This window comes from Aotus nancymaae, unplaced genomic scaffold (genome assembly GCF_030222135.1).
Source record: "Aotus nancymaae isolate 86718 unplaced genomic scaffold, 86718_ANA_hifiasm-v0.15.2.pri h1tg000016l, whole genome shotgun sequence".
Taxonomy (NCBI): domain Eukaryota; kingdom Metazoa; phylum Chordata; class Mammalia; order Primates; family Aotidae; genus Aotus; species Aotus nancymaae.
In genome coordinates this window covers 50,543,285-50,563,687 of record NW_026988428.1, presented here as the reverse complement: position 1 = coordinate 50,563,687, position 20,403 = coordinate 50,543,285, and the positions used below count along the sequence as shown (strand labels likewise).

Genomic DNA, 20,403 nt, shown 5'->3' with positions numbered 1-20,403 from the left:
GGAAGAAGAAGGAGTAGGAGGAGGGGAAAGAGGCGGCCGCGCCAGCCTACTCCTCCCGCTGGCGCCCACTCCCGGGGGCTCCGCAGCCCCCAGCTCTCGGCCTGCACGGCCCCCCGCCCCCGGCCCGGCCCGGCCTCGCCTCCCGGCCACACCGCGGCAGCCGCCGCTGCAGCCTCCAGCCCTGCCCGGCGGGGCCCGGCCCGGCCCGGCCGCCGCCACCGCCGCCACCACCGGGAGACGCCGGCGAGTTTGAGAGCGCGGGGCGCGCGGCGCCGCCTCGATGTGCCCGGGAGCCGCCTCGGCGCGCCAGCCCCGCTGAGCAGCCCCGGCTCGGCGGCCCGAGAGGACGAGCGAGGAGGCGCGGCGAGCCCAGGAGAAAGGGAGCCAGCGAGAAAGAGCAAGCCCGAGAGCGAGCGCAGGGAGCGACACCATGCCCGGCTGGAAGAAGAATATCCCCATCTGCTTGCAGGCGGAGGAGCAGGAGCGAGGTGAGCGAGGCGGCGGGGCCGGGGAGGGAGGGCAGGGGTCCGGGCCGGGGCCGCCCGGTGCCTCCCTCTCCCGGCTCCCTCCCGACCCGTCCATCCGCCGACGGGGGAGGGGCGCCGCGCCCTCAGGGCCCGCGGGCGAATCCAGGTGGTGTCTTGCGAACTCTGATTCATTTTTTGAGGTGGGGGGCGGCGGGGGGCTGGGGGGAGGGGAGAGGGGCGGTGCTGCAGCGAACTTTTCGCTTGGGGAAAGATTTTTCTGGCGAGGATGTAGGGGGAACTCCAGCTTCTGCAGGGCCCGCTCGCACGTGGAGCCCCGAGCGGCCGTCTGTGGGGTGGGTGCTGGGGGTGATGGTGGTGGGCAGGGAGGTGGGTTACTGCAGTGCTTTAAGTGACTTTTCAAACTTTCCTCCACCTCCCGCGGCCACCCTTGCGCAGTCCCCGCCTATGGCTGGGCTGCGACGGAGCTGCCAACCCAAAGTTGCTGGAGATTCCTAAAGGAGGAGGAGGAGGAGGAGAAGGAAGAGCGTAGGGGAGGCCAGGGGGCGCTGCCGCAGGTCTCTGGAAGGGGAGGGAAGAGGGGAAAGATTGTCCTCTCTCTCAGGGTCTGGGGCTGGGAGTGACTACTTGGAGATGAGTTATGCCCCAGCGCAGTCCTCGCTGTCAGTTTAATACCGCAGGACTGCGGGCTTTTCATAATTACTGTCTGTTTTCTTTGCAAAAGACGACTCTCTGTGCCTGGTGCCTTGCAGATCTTTTGTGCTTCAGCCTGACAAGTGTGCTGGACACGTTGCTTTTAAGTGACTTGCGGGGAGAAAAGTTGAAGGCCTTTTGCACCTTAAAGGCTTAGTTCTGTTGAGGTCATTTTGTGGTGTTTGGATTGTGCAGAGGTTGCCCAGGGAGTTCAGCTTGGTAACCTGGATATGATGTACTGAGTACACCAGAATTTCCTATACAGGCCCCATGGGGCTAGAGGGGTGTGCACGGCGGCTCTGCTAGCATCCAGAGGGACGCTGGCTGGCAAGGTCCACAAGGGTTTATCCTGCTTCTACCCTGTCCTGTCCTAGCTTCAAGGAAGATGCTTTAGAATTGGTTAGGTTTCAGGATGCAGGGGCTGCATGAGCTGTTGCAAACAGCCACTGCTGAGGTAGGTGGGCGAGGAAAGCAGGAGGCCAGTTTGGTGTGTGGAGAACGCAGAGTTGTCAAGGGGGCCTAATCCAGCAGTGTGATGAGTTGGTATGGACGGTGGCTTGGTTATTGGGCATACTAAAAGTTTCAGGCTTTTGAGTAACACTCACTACTGAAGAACCAATGTACAATTTCCAGTTTTTCTCTAGGTGGCACAACCTGTCTTTGGTTTGTATCCTGTTTAATGACTCAGGGAATTCATCCCTTTTTAACCACTTCCTTATGAGATATGTGCATTCATTTTCCAGCACACTTTCTGGCAGGTGACCTTACGTTTACCCATTCAAAAGGCACCCCTGCTTTGGGAATGCTTCTGCTTCTCTCTTTAGTAAATCATATCTTTAAAGTTGCAAATAGCAGTACCAATAATTTATAACCAGGTAAAAGTACTACATGAAAGCATTCTGTCAAGCATGGAGTGACTGTCTGTCCTATCAACTAAATGTCACAATGTACTTGGTGTTCAATGTATCAGTTTGCTTTTAAAAAAAATCACCATGCTTCCGACAAGTTTTATCAGAATGCTGAAGTGGGTAGATTTTCGGATTGTGACAAAATGTACTTGTATGTCTTTTAGAAATACATGGTAACATTGAAAGATGATTGTCTAATCTGCTTGGTGGAGATAAGACGGAAATTCCTCCAGAGCATAAAAATCTGAATAAGAAACTGGGTATTCTGCCTTATCTCCTCCAATAGGAGAAAACAGGAAATGTTTGTTACTTGTTGCCTTTTTTCACTTTAAAGGTTTCTTCTTTCTTGCTTCAATTATGAGATGCTTTTCTAAATAATTAGTATTTATATTTGTTTGGTTGGTTGTAGCATTTCTTTTTGAAGTCCTGCTTCTTTGAGAATGGACAAATACATGGTTTTGTTTCTGTCACAATTTCCTAATTGGTGTTTGTGTTTCAATTGTGTGTGTGTGTGTGTATGTGTGTGTGTGTATATATATATATATATACACACACATATATTAAATATATATTTAAATTAACTGAGCTGCCTATGTGACTTTTAATGCATATATCAGAGGACACTGCTTGAGCTTGGCTTATCCTTTTGGAAGAATTTCAGTGTAAAGAGATGAGAGATGTTTTCTATTTGTATTTCAGGTCAGATTATGTTAAGCTTTTCCCTTGACACTTGAAATTCTAAGTGATTCAAATAATGTTGAATTGGATTCTTTTAAATATAAACAGAAAGATTAAACTGTCAGGTTGGTCAGGAAAATAATGAACACAGAACAAATACATTTTAAATTTTGTCTTGGGTTAATGTTGACCAAAAGGTCAATTTCTAATGTCTTACTATTAAATTCTAAGGTTGGTTGTGCTCATCTAAACCACTGCTCTTTCCACATTCCCCACAACCCCAATCTACGTTTAAACATTCTAAAACCCATTATGGAGACTACTCTAGTGTAACTTTTTTTTTTAATGTAGATTTTATTTAGTAAAATGTCTTCTTGAGATGTAATGCAAATTAATACAAGAAGCAAGCTTCTTTGAGGACCACATATTTGAAGGAGTAGGTGTCTTAGCCTTATTCCTAAAAAAGAAAAAAATGCCAATCTCAATTCAAAGATTGAGGGAACATGCTTTTGTGGTATTGCCACATACAGAAAGAGGCTTGGCTGTTCTACATAATTTCATGCCATATTTACACACCATTCACAACTCGGGTTCATCTTGAAGGCCTTCGTCAATTTGGTATTGAGTAAGCTATTGCTATGGCGTGCAATACTGAGCAGAGAAACTGTAACATATGGGTTGTTGCAGTAAATGCAGTCACTTCCAAAATGACATGTTAAGATTGACCCATGTACGCTAACATACTATTAAAATTCAGAACACATTTCTCCATACTCCTCACTACCCCCAATTTTCTGCCTGATCTGCTAAACCCAATCCATTTAGAAGCCACTTAATACACTTTGGGGTAAATGTTTTAGGAGAAGAGAAATGTTCCTGAAAACTGTCCTGTTTGCTGTCTCTTCCAATCAAATTAAATTAAGTAATGTATTAGTCGTTTTACATCTGCTTATTAGCTGATCATGTGTAATAGGAATGTAGTTGTTGAGAAAATACTTAGTCTAAAAAGATAGATGCATCTGTAACTTATGATGCTTTTCTTTTGCCTTGTACCATCCCTTCTTACTTGTGTGGCTTTGGTTAGTAAATGTTTATTGTGTTTAACAATGTGTAGTTAGGATAGAAATCAAACATAATGCTTGGAAAGATTATTCATTTGTCTGTTTCTGCAAACATACTTCTTGATATTTTTATTATTGAGGAAAAGAGAAAAATAATTGGCATTTTCTAATCCCTTTGCTTTTATGTTTAGATTTAACGTAAATATATACATTTAATCTAATTATATAGATGTATTAAATGCATTTCACATTAGCATATACATTCACCGGGGGAAGATACATGCATGTTTTATAGCATTTCACTCCCTTGCCTTTTTGTTCTTCTTACGAGTTTTGGAGGTCTACAAATGAAACTGAGAACTTCTCTTTGGATTTCTGTTTTAGAAGTTATTATTTCATGACAGGGTCTTGCTTTGTTGCCCAGGCTGGAGTGCAGTAGTGTGATCACTGCACACTGTAGCCTCTACCTCCTGAGCTCAAGAGATCCTCCTGCCTCAGCCTCCCAAATAGCTGGGACTACAGGCATGTACCACTATGCCTGGCTAGTTTTTTTTTTTTTTTTTTAAGTTTTTGTAAAGATGGAGTCTTCCTGTGTTGCCTAGACTGGTCTTGAACTGGGCTTACGCAATCCTCCCGCGTTGGCCTTCCAAAGTGCTGGGATTACAGGTGTGAGCCACTGCATCTGGCCCTGTTTTAGAAATTACTGTGTCTGAGTAATTTCTTATATTTTGGCAAATATAAGAAATATAAAACAGGGCCAGATGCAGGGATATTTGGACCCCTTTAGACATAAATAATGAGCTTTTATAAAATATCTATAAGAAAGCACAGGGAGCTTAAGGAGTAGACCTTTACTACAACCATGGCCTGTTTCATTTTCCATATCACCCGTATCATGAGGAGATCTCGTGACCCTACCCACAACCTCCTTAAAAAAAAGTTGAATTTGGAATTTGACTTTTGCCCAGGTACAAAGTAGGGAAAAGAGAAGAAAGCAAAGAAATCTAGGGCCTGCTTTGTTTCAGTCACTGTGTTTCCCATGCATTATTTGGTACAATCCTTATAATATGCCTGTAAAGTAAGTGTTATTATTCTCCACTCTGCGAGTGAGGAAACTGAGGTTCAGAGAGCTAATGAATTTGCCAGAACTTATAAAGACAAGACTTAGGGCATTCATTTCTAAAGAGATGTTTTAAAAAGAAGTCAAGTTACATTTCCTGAGGTGAAGTTTACAGAATTTTATTAACATTATAACATCTTTCACTTTTGGACAGAATTCTAATAAACTACCATCAAATCTTTCATTAGGAATTCTTTAGAGAGTTTTTTTAGTTACGTGTACTGGGAAAACACTTCTAAAGTATATTTTGGACCTTTGACAAGGATTTTGCAAGGTAGGTGTGTTAATTAACTCTAACAATAAGGATTGGAACCTCAACATATTTTTAAGTTGAATTATTTGACTACACTTAAAGTAACTCATTAAATGAATGGCCTTTTCCACCAAACACTTGCCATTATGGCATATTTTTCCTTTTTTTTTTTTTTAAGCATATTTGCCATGAAGGCAAGAATTAACAAGAATTGAGTGTTCTTCCTTACTGTGATAAACTGGGAAATGATTATATTGTTAATAGCCATTGTGTGTTTGTCCTTTGCCAACATTTTATTTAATTAAAGCCATATATCTAAACTTTGGCTACCTATCGGACAGCCCAGTGGTCAAACAAAGAGGCTTCAGATAATGCTTTCTTCTGCAGCAACTTGTTTGGTTTCTTTCATGAAGAAAATGAAATTTCAACTGATATTAGTAAAAGAATTTGAGAATTGAATCTTATGGGTTTTAAAACTGTTATATTAAATGCTGCAGATGGCAGACTATTAAAGGCATTTAGGATTTGATTCATTTATTTTCAATTAAATTATAATAGTAGTAATACAAAATACAAGAGTAATAGTAATACAAAGTAACATGTCTAGCAGAGAGAACAATTCAAATGCAAAGCAATATCCTGGGTTTGAATCTCTTGTTTTATCTTTTATTAAAGTTTATTTCTTCTGAAATTGAAAAGGTTCTTAAATATAAATATAAAAAAATCTGTTCATACAAATTTTCTTAATCAAGAAGCCTGCTTGTTTAGGCATGTCAGTGGCCAAAGGGTGCCGTCAGCTTTATGGGAAAATCAGTGTTCTTCAACTATATCTGCATATTAAAAGCACCTGATTTAATTTCTTATGCCTTTCATTTCAACAGTGACTAAACTTTAAGCACCAAGTGAGGTGATGAATAGAATGTGGAGAAGATATGGCTTGTATCCTGGACAGATTCCTTAAGTTCTGGCACAGTGGTTGATGAGAAGATATTTGACGTCCAAATGGCGTTGGGTTTAAATTCACTCCAGCACTTATTAACTCCATGGGCTTTTTAACTCTTCAAAGCCCTTGTTTTCTCTACTTCAAGATGAGGACAAGAAATACCTATGTCATGTGAGGATTAAATAAAATTAACAAATATAGAGGAATGTATGATAGTACCTTGCATAGGGTTTGGAGTTCAGTAATGGCAACTGCTATTTTAATGGTATATTCATATAGGTCTGTTAACACCTTAGGATATCCTGATGATGAAACCAATCAATAATTTTTATTCTTTAAAAACCTTATAAAATATTTTTAAAAAGTCTAATTTTTGTGAAAAACTACACTGAAACATAGAACTTGATGCAGCCAAGGTCTTTGATGTATTCTAGCCCAACTCTCATGAAAATGAATAATCTAGTGTAGAGGGAGAAATGTACCCAAGACCACATTGCATACACTTAGCAAGTGTTTACTGAGTACCAACTGGGTGCTGGGGATGAGGAAATAATGGTTTCCATTTTAAAGGATACTATTACGTACAGTTGTAGAGTCATGGGCTATGACAGGTAATTCCAGGACAGCTTCTCTACTCTTGTAAAGATTAATGCAGAGGGAGCAGAGAATAGGGGTTGATTGTGCTGGGAGGGGGTGGGAAGAAAGAAGCTTCTGAAGACAGCTGTCAGAGAAGGTAGCACAAAGGAAATGTTAAAAGACTTGAAGGAAGAGGAGGTGATTAGAGAGTTGGGAGGAGATAGAAGGAAAGATATTTCGGGCATGGAACATGGTATGTTCCAAAGCATCGTGAAATGAGACATTCCAGGAACATGACTGGTTTCTTAAAGGGGCTGGAGTGTGTAGAGTATGAACATACTTATGAGCATAGAATATGAATATTCATTTCCCCCATGGGATGAGGAATGGAGCTGAATGGGAGCATTAGACTAGAAATGGCCAGATTGGAAAGGGCTTTGTATGCCAAATTAAAGAGTTTGATTGTATCTGGCAGGCGATAAAGAATTGATGGACTTCCAACAGAGGAGAGTCAGGATCAGATTGTTTCTTAGAAAGCTCATCTTGGCAGCATAGAGGAAACATTTGAAAAGGGAAGGACTTGGAAGGGAGGGGAGCAGGTAGGAGGCTACTGCCCTGTTTCAGCCCATGCAGAGATAATCAGGAGATGGACTTGGTGACCAAGTAAATGTAGGAAATGTGGAGAGTGTAGATCTCTGGTTCAGGTACTGGTTAGAATCAGAATTGTATCTTGAGACCCAGTATCCTGATACAGAGCCTGGTATTTTTTCGATTACATGTTGCCTGCCTTTATTGCCCCACTCCCCTCATCAATGTAGGAAAAAAAATAAACATAATGTGGTAGAATAATACAAAAATAAAGGACCACCAAAGTGATGGACTACCAGACTGTGCCATGATGATTGCTTATTGTGCAATAGCTTTCTTTTGTTTATATACAAGTCATATGCTATCTACTCCTAAAGGAAAAATAATTATCCTGCACATTTATCTCCTAAAACTAATTTAGAATTTTACAAGAGTTTTTTAAGCCGAAAGAGAGGGAATGGTTGTACTGTATTTATTTTTTAGATTTATCTTCCCTGGTAATGGAATTGGGGAGGGTTTTAAAATTTATTATTTTCTGGAAACAACTAAATATGCTGTGTGTAAAGTTTTAATATACTTCTTATACTGTACTCAAAATCAGAAAGCTGAAGTTTAAGTCCTCTCTCTCAGACATTTCCTCTGGCTATTTGACCTGGGCATAGACCGCCCATCTTGACTTCTGCTTTCTCATTTATAAAGTAAGGATGATTCTTGGCATACTGACCTTCTGGGGTTATACTTAGAGGTAAAAGCTATTAATATAACATTATTATATTAAAAAAGCCAGAAGTTGGTGAAAGAGAGAGGGTCTTCAAGTACATTTGTCTATTAGCAGGTTTTCTCTTGATGGAAGCATTATTTGGATAACTTATGTTTCATAAATTAGAAATTTTTAAGTCCAGGCTTCTGACATCAACCCAATATGCAAAAAATCATTGTTCTTAGTTGAAATCATGTTTGGAATGTTTTGAAGGGAGAAAAAAATCTTGCAGATCTCCAGTGCCAACATCTGTTTTTTTGAGACTGAGTTGCATTCTTGTTGCCCAGGCTGGAGTGCAATGGCATGATCCTGGCTCACTGCAACTTCTGCCTCTGGGGTTCAAGCAGTTCTCCTGCCTCAGCCTCCCAAGTAACGGGGATTACAGCACGTGCCCCACTAATTGTTTTGTATTGTTAGTAGAGATGGGGTTTTGCTATGTTGGCCAGGCTGCTCTCGAACTCCTGACCTCAGGTGATCTGCCCGTCTTGGCCTCCCAAAGTTCTGGGATTACAGGTGTGAGCCACCATGCCTGGCCAATGTCATTTATTTATTTTATTTATTTATTTATTTATTTATTTATTTATTTATTTATTGAGACAGAGTCTTGCTTTGTTGCCAGGCTGGAGTGCAATGGCACAATCTTGGCTCACTGCAACCTCTGCCTCCCGGTTCAAGTGATTCTTCTGCCTCAGCCTCCCGAGTAGCTGGGACTACAAGTGCGCACCACCACAACCGGCTAATTTTTGTATTTTTAGTAGAGATGAGCTTTCACCATGTTGACCAGGATGGTCTGGATCTCTTGACCTGGTGATCCGCCCACCTCGGCCTCCCAAGTTGCTGGGATTACAGGTGTGAACCACCATGCCCAGCCTATTTATTTTTATTATACTACTTAGATATGTACTAACATAAAACACTCCTGATGCTTATAGCTCTCATACAACCACAAAGCCAAAACAGATTTTACAAAAGAAAAATAAACAAAACTACCCCCTAAAATCAATAACATGCTCATTGACAACATTGATTTCATATGACTTGATATTATTTGCCTGAGACTAAATTCCCTCTTGCAGTGTGAATATGGTACTTGCTGCTGTGGAAAGTATTAACACCACTTTTTTCTAGTCAAGCTTTATGGAATCTTGATATTACTTTGTCTTTCCTAGGCATGAACACATCATTTACATGTGAAGTCCTCTTTTCTCATTGGTCTGTTATACACCATTGCGATCCTAAATACAAAACTCAATATTAGCACAGAAAGTGGTGGCGGGATTAGGCTGCATGCAGATCTGGATTTGTTCGTACACTCTTTGTAATGAAGGGCTGTTCTTTCTCCTGTCACAGGCAGATATGGGGTTCCATAGCACCATGCACTGGGTGAAGCTCGCTACCTAAGTTTGACCACACCTGTTCTTGTCCTCTTCAGTGAGATGAACTTACTAGCCACAGTCTTGGATGTGGCAATGTCAAATTGCTATAGTATTTCTAAACACCTACCCTCATTTTCAGTACTTATGTAACCATGGGCAGGTAATAAACAGTTTCTTGACTGGCATGGTCCATAGAGCACATTACAAATAATACTAGTTTAAAATATACTTAATATAGCTGGGGTTGGATATAATGGTTCAGAAGGATGGGTGTGTGTGTATGTGTATATACAAATTTACACACTGCTTTTAAGATATGCAAATGAAACATAATTTGTTTCCCATAACTGCTTTTACCTTGCCTTCAAGTTCCCATTCCCACTCTAAAGGAAAACATTTGATCTTGTCAATTAAGAACACATTAGTCTCTAGTTTAAAAATTCTTTCTGGATTCTCTAATTTCTCAAGGTTTTTCCCTTCCTTTGTTCCCAAGATGACATTTGAGTGAAGGGGAAAGCTTAGTATCCTCATTGCCCTGGGTGAAGGGCATTGTATTCATTGTGTGACCCTCACTGTGTTTACTGCTCTGGACTTGGCACATTTGTGGCTGGGCATTGTGCCCTGGTATCCACTGCAATGAGACTGTTCCTATTTGATCTTTTGAATGTTATCTTGGCAGCTCATTTGGACTTCCTGGACCTTGCCATTGTGTCTAGTTGTGAGATCCCTGTGGTTTGTGACCTTCTACCCAGGCCTTTTCTAGGTACTAGTCCTATCAGCATTTCTGTATCTCTCTGTAGCCATAGAGTGCTTAACTGTTTTCTCTGAATCATGATGGAGTTTGTGGGATCTTGGGAGGTGTCCTCAGCTCCACCTGTCTTAGTTACCATCTGCAGATATTACACTCTGTGGTCCAATGCCATGTTGAGTGTGGCATGTGTCACATAGGGGACCTTCATGCTAGGTGATAAGGGTCATTGGCCACAATGTCTTCTAAATCCCTCAAAGATACACAGGTGTTAGTTTTTTTCTCTTTTTGTACTCATGAAGTTTTGATTCCTTGAAGAGTATCAGATGCTTACATTTGATCTTTTGCTCCTCCTTCCCTTTTTTCTCTTCCTCTGCTGTTCCATATCTGAAGTGGTTTATGTGTCTTGAAAACTTAAAACTGTAAGGGGCAGGGATCAGGAGGGTGACTGTATAATAAAGGAAGAGGGTGAAAGAAGAGTCCTATTCCTTTGTCAGGTGGACTCTTCTCCCTAAGATTTGAACATCAGTAAAGAAAGAAAGAAAGAGAGAGAAGTGGTCAAACAGCTTAGAGATGACATAGCTTGAGGCTGGCAAGTAGTTTTGACCAGCAACATCTACTAGTCTTCTTTGCACATAAACTTTCCTCATTTAATAGTTTTACTAGAAATCTGCCCCTTGTATTTCATTGGCAAATATATGAACACGAGAACCGACATATTTCTTCTTATAGTCAGTATTATAATTGCAATGTGAATTTACTGTTAGATGTTGATGTATTGTTAAGGTGTACTTTGTATTTTGAATAAAGACGTTTAGAATAGATCACTAGATATACTCAAAACTTCTTGTGTGAATTTATGTTAGAATTAATAAATCTCTTCTTTTTACTGTTGAAGTGTTTCTTTTTCACTTTCATTTATTGTCGGAATATAGTTAGTTGAAAATCTGATATACAGTTTGACATCACAAATTACTAGGATTTATGTCTTTTTAAGGCACAGTTAATCATTTGAGAAAGGTACTGAATGTAGTTTTCACCTGTTGATATATTATAAAAACAATGATGATAAAGCAGTAAAAATAACAGGACTGGGATAGGTATTCATTTCTTTATTATGGCATATAATCTGTGAATGGTTTCCTTATTTCATATCCTCTGATGTCTAATATTTTATCTCATTACTGATACTCACAAATTCTATTGCAAACCTCTGAGAGGAATACACTAATATCCTCATGAAATCAAACTTAGTTATAAGGAATTCTACATTTTCCTCTTCATGTCAGGATTGTTAACTAAAAAAAAGTGGCATTTAGAATTACATTTTTCAGATGAATTCAAGTGTTTCTTTTTACATATATAATTTTCTAGTATATGCAGAGCACATTTTCATTAAATGAAAACCCTGAACAAGGCAATATAAATTTAATTTCTTTGTTACCATTTCACATTTCCCCCCTATAATTTTAGTTATTGAAAATTTGCCAGGCTAGAATCAGACACCTGTAGTGCTGCATCTGCTGAGAAAGCACCTCATCTGACTTTGTTAGTGAGCCTGAATGCTGATATACATATAAGAGTCCTGCCACCAAAGGGTAGCCCTGTTTTTTTTTTTTTTTTTTTGGTTGTTGTTATTGCTCACAGTCATGTAAAATGATGAGAACAGCATTGACTCTATACTCAATGACTTCATTTACTCAGATCCCTACCCTCCCAGACCCTAATGATCATACTGAAAAAAGAAGGAAGGGCAGTGTATTAATCTGCCCAGGTTTCCACAGTAAAATACTATATGCTTAAACAACAGAAGTTTCTTTTTTTACATTCTTGGAGGCTAGAAATTCATTATCAAGGTGCCAGCATTGCTGGTTTCTGGAGGGCTTTGCCTTTGGGTTGCAGATGATTATCTTCTTGCTGTGTGCTCACATGATTTTTTTCTTGGTAGGTGTAGTGCAGAGAGAGTGGGGAGGGGAGCGAAAGCCCTCTGGTGTCTCTTCTTATAAGGACACTAATCCTGTTGGATCAGGGCACACCCCTGTGACTTCGTTTAGCCTTAATTACTTCCTTAGAGACCTTTAGTCTCCAATTGCAACCACACAGGGGGTTAGGGAATCAATGTATGAATTTGGGGGCCACATAAACATTCAGTCCATAACAGGAAGATTATTTACTGGCATATGTAATATCCTGTACATTTCATCTCTCAGTGTTTAGAAATTGATCCTTTTAAACAGGTGATGATGGGCCTGTTTTAAAATATGGCTTCCAAAATTTTGGGGGATAATTTTCCCCTTGAGTGTCTGTGTCTTCTCCATTCGAATTGGGCAGGCTTGTGGCTGATTAGCCAATAGAAAATGCTGGAGGTGACACTGTATGACTTCTGAGGCTGGTATGCAAAAGTCTATACAGCTTCCCCTTTGCTAGCTGGAACACTTGTACCTGGAATCCTGAGCCACCATGAGGCTCTGATACTTCCAACTACACTGAAACCACAATGCTGTGAGGAGCCAGTTCACATGGAGATGACATGTATAGGTGCTCTGGTTGACAGTCCTGGTCTTACAATTTCCCAGTCCAGGCACCAGGCACCAGACATGTGGTTAAATGAACTTTCAGATGATGTTAAGCCCCAGTTGTTGAGTCGCCCCAAGCTTTGAGTCTTCATAGCTAAGGCCCCAGACATCATGCAATAGATGCTAGACATGTTCACTGTGTACTGTCTGAATTCATGACCTATGGAATTTATATGCAAAATGAATTTGTTCTTAAAAGGAAGCTATGTTTTGGGATAATTTGTTACACAGCAAGAGTAACTGGAGTAGACATGGTATGGCTCCTTTTCGGATCCCTTATCCCCACTTCTGTACTGTCAAGAACTCACTGTCTATTTAATCAGCAAAATCCCTTATATCCTCAGCTTCTTCTGTTACCTTCTCTTCACCTTCTTGCTGTAATTGAAACTTAGCTCCCCCGTAGAGAGATAATTATTGGTGATTTCAACATTCACATGAATTGTCCTCCCAATTTCTTGGTTTCTCAGTTCTGTGCTGTCCTGTCATTCAGTTATATCTGGCTATACCTGGACTCCTCACTTCTGTAGCCACACCCCAGACCAGCTGTTCTCAAAGTGTGGTCCAGTGGCTTCTTGGGGGTCTCTAAAATGCTTTCAGAAGGTGTGTGAGACCAAAACTATTCTCCTAATAGTATAAAAACACTATTTGCCTTTTGGACTTTTATTCTGAATGCACACTAGTTTTTCGGAAGCCACTGAAGGAATTTGTGCTTGTATACTATTGCATTTAAATTTTTTCTGTCTTAGTTTCTAATATGGTAAATATTAGTAGGCATGCCCAAAAACTTTTGGGAGTCCTCAGTAACTTGTAACAATGTAAAGTAGTACTGAGACCAAAATCGCTGAGAGCTGCTGTCCTAGACTTTGCCATTACTAATAACTGCAACCCTGTCTTGTGCCATTTTCAAGCATCCTGTTCTTATTTCACTTAGAAGTAGAAGACATTAGACGACAACTGCTGCTTCACCTGTGGCCGTATAGTCTGTCTTCACTGCTGTGAAGCCAAACGGTGTGCTCTTAATCAAGGTTAACCCTCCACTGGTGCACCACATCCCGTTCTCTCCTGCCCACTCCAGGAGTGGATCCAGCATTTTCTCCCCTCTCTCCAGCATGACCAGGGTCTCCGTCTCTATTGGATTATTTCCAACATACAAACATGAACTTATTTCACCTACTTTAAAAAACAGACTTCTCTTTATCCACACTTTTTCTAGTTATTGCTCCAGTTTTCTTTTTCCTTTAATAGCAAAATTCCATGAGAGATTTGCCTGTATTAACTCCATAGTAGTTCTTATGCTCTCTTGACCCTAGATCAATCAGGTTTTTGTGGCCTGTTCTATTTCTTATGATGAGAACCATTGACCTCTACATTGGTAAACCTCGTAGCCAATTTCCAATCATGTGTTACTTGACTAGTAGGCAGCATTTGAGATAATTAGTCCCCTGCTGGAAGTACTTTATTCATTTGGCCTCTGGTCTATCACATTATCCTGCTTTTCCTCCTCCTTACTGTCCACTCCCTCTTGGTTTCTGTTGGTGTTTCTTTCCTCATGCCCCTACATATTAGAGTGCTATAAAGTTTGGTCTTTTTTTTTTTTTTGATGCAAGAGTATTATATATTGGAATACTATAAAGTTTGGTCTTTTTTATTTTTTGCTCTGTTGCCCAGTCTGGAGTATAGTAGCATGATCTTGGCTCCCTGCAACCTCCGCCTCCCAGGTTCAAGTGATTCTTCTGCCTCAGCCTCCAGAGTAACTGGGATTACAGGTGTGTGCCACCACAGCTGACTAATTTTTATATTTTTAGTAGAGATGGGGTTTCGTCATGTTGGCCAGGCTGGTCTTGAACTACTGGCCTCAAGTGATCTTCCCACTTTGGCCTCCCAAACAGAAGGCCACTGTGGCCACTGTGCCTGGCCCCCAGCTCTATTTTTTTTTGTTTGTTTTTTAATAGCAGCACATGACAAAGTTCATTTTACTCATTTATTTGTATGTTTGTTGTTAATGGAAGCCAGTTGAGGGCAGGAATTTTTATCTGTTTTGTTATTGCTGTATCCCCAACACACAGAAGAGTACTTGGCTTGTAGTAGGTGTTTAGTAAATATCTGTTAAATAAATTAAGTCTCTCATGTTGTGTTACTAAGAGTTTAAGAGAAATGATTTGCAGATGATGATACAGTTGTGTTCACATTTAAGATTTCCAGTGCTTTCAGTGTTTACGTTTGAGCTTTAAGCATCTTGATTCCAGGGGGAAAAATAATCAGGAACAATTTAAATTCCATATCTTGCCTGGTCTCCCCATTGTGGATGAAGAAGAATTGGAGACCTAAATAAACTTTACCTCCTCTCCCTCCAAAAAAAGGTAGAAAGCGAATTTCTCTTTCACCACTGGCAATCTGTAGAGTGGTCCTTGAAAACTGCCCTTTAATGTCTAAAATTTCAAATTATTTCTGCTAAAATATACCTCTGTTGAGGATACACATGATCTTTTCTTTTCTTTTCTCTTTTCTTTTCTTTTTATCTTGAGATGGAGTCTCTGTCACCCAGGCTACAGTACAGTGGCACAATCTCAGCTCAGTGCAACCTCTGACTCCGGGTTCAAGTGATTCTCCTGCCTCAGCCTCCCAAGTAACTGGGATTACAGGCACTCACCACAACGCCTGGCTAATTTTTCGTATTTTTTTTTTTTTTTAGTAGAGATGGGGTTCTGCCATGTTGGTCTTGAACTGCTGACCTCAGGTAGTCCATCCGCCTCAGCCTCCCAAAGTGCTGGGATTACAGGCATGAGCCACCATGCCCAGCCTGAGGATACACATGATGTTTTAAAGCAGAAAAACAGTAGCAGAATGTTTTACAGTGACAATCTGTGTCTTGATATTTATTCTGATATATGATTTTTGTGTTGACAATCGTGTCATAATCTTATTTGTGTCCACATTGCCTGCTATGGTGCAAGACATAGTATAGATGTTTAATATTTATTAAGTGAATGAATAAACGGGATAAGATGAGTTAACATTTTCAAAAATAAGACAGGAAAGAGATATTCCATATTTTTATATTTCCAAGGTATCTGCTTCATTTCTCTCCTTATCCCCTAGCTTTGGAATATCAGAAAAACAATTTTATGACTCTACTACATTTTAAAAAATGCCTGACACAGTAGTCCTCAGGCATTCATTAAGTACTTGTTGACTGAGTGAGCTAAGACCCCCTTCCTCCTGCAGACTGTTTAACTTAAGGAAGACTCCTGAATGAATCAAAGGCCTCTCATGAATTCTTCATGGAACTAGTCAATTAGATTTGTGATATATGCAGTGGATGAAGAATGAATATTGACTGATATAAATTTTTCCTTCTGTTATGGGAAAATAATCTAGGAAACTTGATTTTAGGATAGAGATTTGGGCTTTAAGAATCTGAGTTGGATTCTAAGCTTAATGCTTACACTAAGTGGCTCTGTAGATTTAAACAAAAACTATTTGATTTCTCAAGTTCTTCCTTTGTAAAATAACCATAGTAATACATACTCTTCAGGTTGTTATAAAGATTTTGAGAGTATCTGTAAAAATACCTGTCAAGAGTGGGCCACCAGGAATGATAGCTAAATATAGAGTAGTAAAATTTAGACAATAATGTAATTAATTATGAGATTCTATCCAAAAAGCTGTTCAGGTTTTCATGTTATTACAGGTGATGCAGTTACCTCATGCCATCTTAGAAAGTGAGTTCCAGGATGTTTGGGGATCCCTGTGTCTCACGAAGATGGTTGGATGAGGGGGATGTTTACCAGTTTCTCATGCTAAAATAAATATTTGGTAACACAATAACTACTTGTTAAAAATATTTGACAAAATAATTGTGAATATAGCCCAGAAACTTATTTGGCTAATCTGTGTCAGACTTAGGGCCTCCAAACTTGTCATAGAATAATACATATCGAGATGAAAGGATTGATTTTAAAGCGTATGCCTCCATTTGTTTTGGTTGTGATATCTGGTTCGGGCTGACATTAGACTTTTAAGTCACAGTTTTCTAGTTCTCTTCCTGTCAGTGACTTCATTTGATGAATAGCTTTGTGCAATGTGAGGCTTTCAATATATGTTAAACCAAGACAATAAAGACACTAACTAAGCTGCTCTCTTTCAGTGTAGAGAACCTGCAAAGATGTGATTATTTGGATTTTGTTTCAATAGTTCAACTAATAGCTTATGAATAAAAACAAAACAAAGCAAGAAGCAGCAAAGCTGCTTGCTTTCTGATCTGAGGTTGTGGCAAACGTAACCTGGGATCTGAGGGGATGCGTTTTGCCAGCTCAGATCTCCTCTGCTACTGGAACCTTGCATTATTTATAGCCATTAGGAGCTTTCTGGCTTCCACTGCACTCACACTAGCTTTACCTCTTTGACCCCCTTGTGTTATTGTCTTGCCCAGTTCAGCTGAGTCTTTGAACACAAAACATACAGGGAACTCCTTCCTGGGTAAGTTGCTTTGTCACTGAGGTCACCACTGATGGCTCCCTTCACTTGATACTCAGTCTCAGTGACAGTAAGATTATGGAATCTGCTGCCAGAGTACCAATCTACATGGGTGCTACACATCACTGAAAAAAATTAGGAAGATGGTGCTAGTTAATTCAAGTCCTCACGTATAACTCTTTGTATCATAGTGGACATTAAAAAAATTCCTCTGCAAAGTGCACTGGCCCTGCCTCTAGTAGATAAATGTTGAACAAGTAGCCTACCTAGGAAGAAAGTGATTAGCATCTGTGGGCATCCCACAGGTTGTGGTCCAGCCCCAATCTTGGTGATTGGGATTGATATTGCTGCCAAGTCCCTCCATTTCATGTTCAGGCTCTGTCTATGTTCCTGGTTTCTGGTACATGATTTTTCAGGATGCTGACATTTATTTCTTGCCCACACCACCATATAGCCTAACATCCTTGGATGTCTTCTGCTTGTCTGTCTCTCCCCCATTGTTCTTTTACTATGTCCGAAGCGCATGCTTTGTCCAGTATCTGCCTACGTCTCTGGTCACTGATTTTAGCTTTTTACTCGGAACTGACATTCCCCTGGTTTCCTCTTACCTGTCTAGAAATGCCAGACAAACTCTGACCTTAGCTTCTGTGGAAACTGGTACCTGCAGAATTCCTCAGTGTTTGTTTATATATGAAAGTTCATTGTGCCTCTGGATTGTGGGCGAGTTAAGGAAAAGGGGCAAAGCAGTGTGCAGTAGTTGCAAAATTTATTTGACTGTAGGATGTCTTTGCCACTGGAGCATCTTGTAGGAAATGTAGTTCAGAACATTCATGGAGAAATGCTGCCAAATAGAATAGTAGCAATATTTGGGACTTGAAAAAAATCTTAAGAGCAGGTATAATTCCCTCAACAACAGAAGAACATCAGTGCTTTAGAATGTTTGATTTTGAATTTTCTTGATGTTTTCTCTGTGGTTCTGCAGTGTTACTCTAATTAAAATCTTTCCTCTCAACTCTGATGTTTAAGTACAGGCTTTGCTCTTCCTGTTAGCTCTTTTCTCTCCAATTGAGCAAGTTCAGCATTTATTGAGGCCCTACTACATGTCATATGCTGTTCTAGTTGCTGGAAATATAAATAGGAATATGGTAGGCCTGCCCTTAAAGAATTACTCTATAAAATGAGCCTTTTATAAAGCTGGTCCTATATCAAGCCAATTATTTTGTTTTCCTTCATTTCAGGCCTAAGAGGGCTTTATTCTCTTTCCACTCTAAATAATAAAGAATTTCCTTAGGGTAAAGAAGGAATTTCTGAGCATGTTATAAAAAAATAGAAAATAGGATGAGTTGCATGAAAATTTAATATTTCTATACATCAAAACCTACCATAAACAAAATTAAAAGGCAAATAGTAAACTTGGAAGAACATTTGCAACATAAAAGACAAAGTTTAATATCATAATCAAATAAGCACATAGTAGCTTTTAATAAATCATTGTGGAATGAATGAATACATATATGAATTCAAAGCAATGAAAGAATCACCCCAGTAGAAAAATAGGAAAAGGATGTGAACATTTGACATAGGACAAGTCACCAAAAAAAAAAAAAGAGAGAGAAACAAAAGAAAATACACATTAAAGCAAAGAAATGAGAAATGCCAATTAAAACAAAATGACTTTTTTTTACCAATTATTTATTAATTTGACAAATACTAAGCACCTATTATCACCATACTGTTGTTTTATAAACTATGTTCTTTCACTTAACTTAAGCAACAGTTCATCTCAAATAGGTATTTTTATTCTCATTTTATCAATGAGCAAAGGGCTTAAATAAGCTAAATCTTTTTTTTTTAAATTTTACTTTAAGTTCTGGGATACATGTGCAGAATGTACAGGTTTGTTACATAGATATACATGTGCCATGGTGGTTTGCTGCATCTATCAACCCATCATCTAGGTTTTAAGCCCCGCGTGCATTAAGTATTTGTCCTAATGCTCTCTCTCCCCTTGACCCCTTCCCCACTGACAGGCCCCAGAGTGTGATGTTCCCTTCCCTGTGTCCACGTGTTCTCATTGTTAAACTCCTACTTGTGAGTGAGAACATGCAGTGTTTGGTTTTCTGTTCCTGTGTTAGTTTGCAGAGAATGATGGCATGCAGCTTCATCCATGGCCCTGCAAAAGATATGAACTCATTCTTTTTTATGGCTGCATAGTATTCCATGATGTATATGTGCCAAAAGAAGCTAAGTCTTAGAGTTAAGATGTTGGAGGCAAGATTTGGGTTTAGACCTGTTCTCAAAGTCTATGGTTTTACCTCCTATGATATCTCTTAGCATGAAAAATATCATGAAGGATATTTGATGATGTGGCAAATTGTTTATGAAACAGAATTAAGTAAAAACAATTACAAAACAGTATGCACAAATGATCCCACATATGTTCTAAGAGTGGTTTATGGTTCTGAGTACAATAGCTGTGTCTGTAATCCCAACACTTTGGCCAAAGTGAGAGGATTGCTTGAGGCCAGGAGTTAAGATCAGCCTGGGCAATATAGTGAGACCCTGTCTCTACAAAAAATAAAAAAATTAGCCAGTTGTGTGGGTACCTGCCTGTATTAGTACATTTCATGCTGCTGATAAAGACATGCCTGAGACTGAGAAGAAAAAGAGATTTAATGGATTTACAGTTCCACATGGTTGGGGAGGCCTCACAATCATGGTGAGGAGCAAGTCACATCTTACATGGTTAGCGGCAGGCAAAGAGAGAGTTTGTGCAGGGAAACTCCCATTTCAAAACTGTTAGATATCATGAGACTTATTCACAAGAGCAGCATGGGAAAGACCCACCCCCATGATTCAATTACCTCCTTCCAGATTTCTTCCAGACAAATGGGAATTGTGGGAGTTACAACTCAGGATGAGATTTGGGTGGGGACACAGCCAAACCATATCAGTACCTTTAGTCCCAGCTATTTGGGAGCTGAGGTGGAAGGACTGCTTAAGCCTGAGAGGCCAAGGCTGCAGTGAGCCATGACTGAGCAACTACACTCTAGCCTTCATGACAGAGCAGTATTTCATCTCTAAAATAGAAGTATATATCTATCTATCTATATATGTCTCTCTATATATAATATATAATTATATATATTATATATAAAATTA

General features: G+C 39.9%; 1 protein-coding gene across 2 annotated transcripts in view; it reads left to right on the top strand.

The window, feature by feature from the left end:
• Nucleotides 1–202: 202 nt before the first annotated feature.
• Nucleotides 203–20,403, top strand: part of GRIP1 (glutamate receptor interacting protein 1) — a 710,594-nt gene continuing 690,393 nt past the window's right edge. For both annotated transcript variants that reach the window (XM_064377313.1, XM_064377312.1), the window contains exon 1: nucleotides 203–488. In XM_064377313.1, the coding sequence (XP_064233383.1) occupies nucleotides 431–488 (58 nt within the window). In that variant the 5' untranslated portion in view covers nucleotides 203–430. The remainder of the gene's footprint in view (nucleotides 489–20,403) is intronic.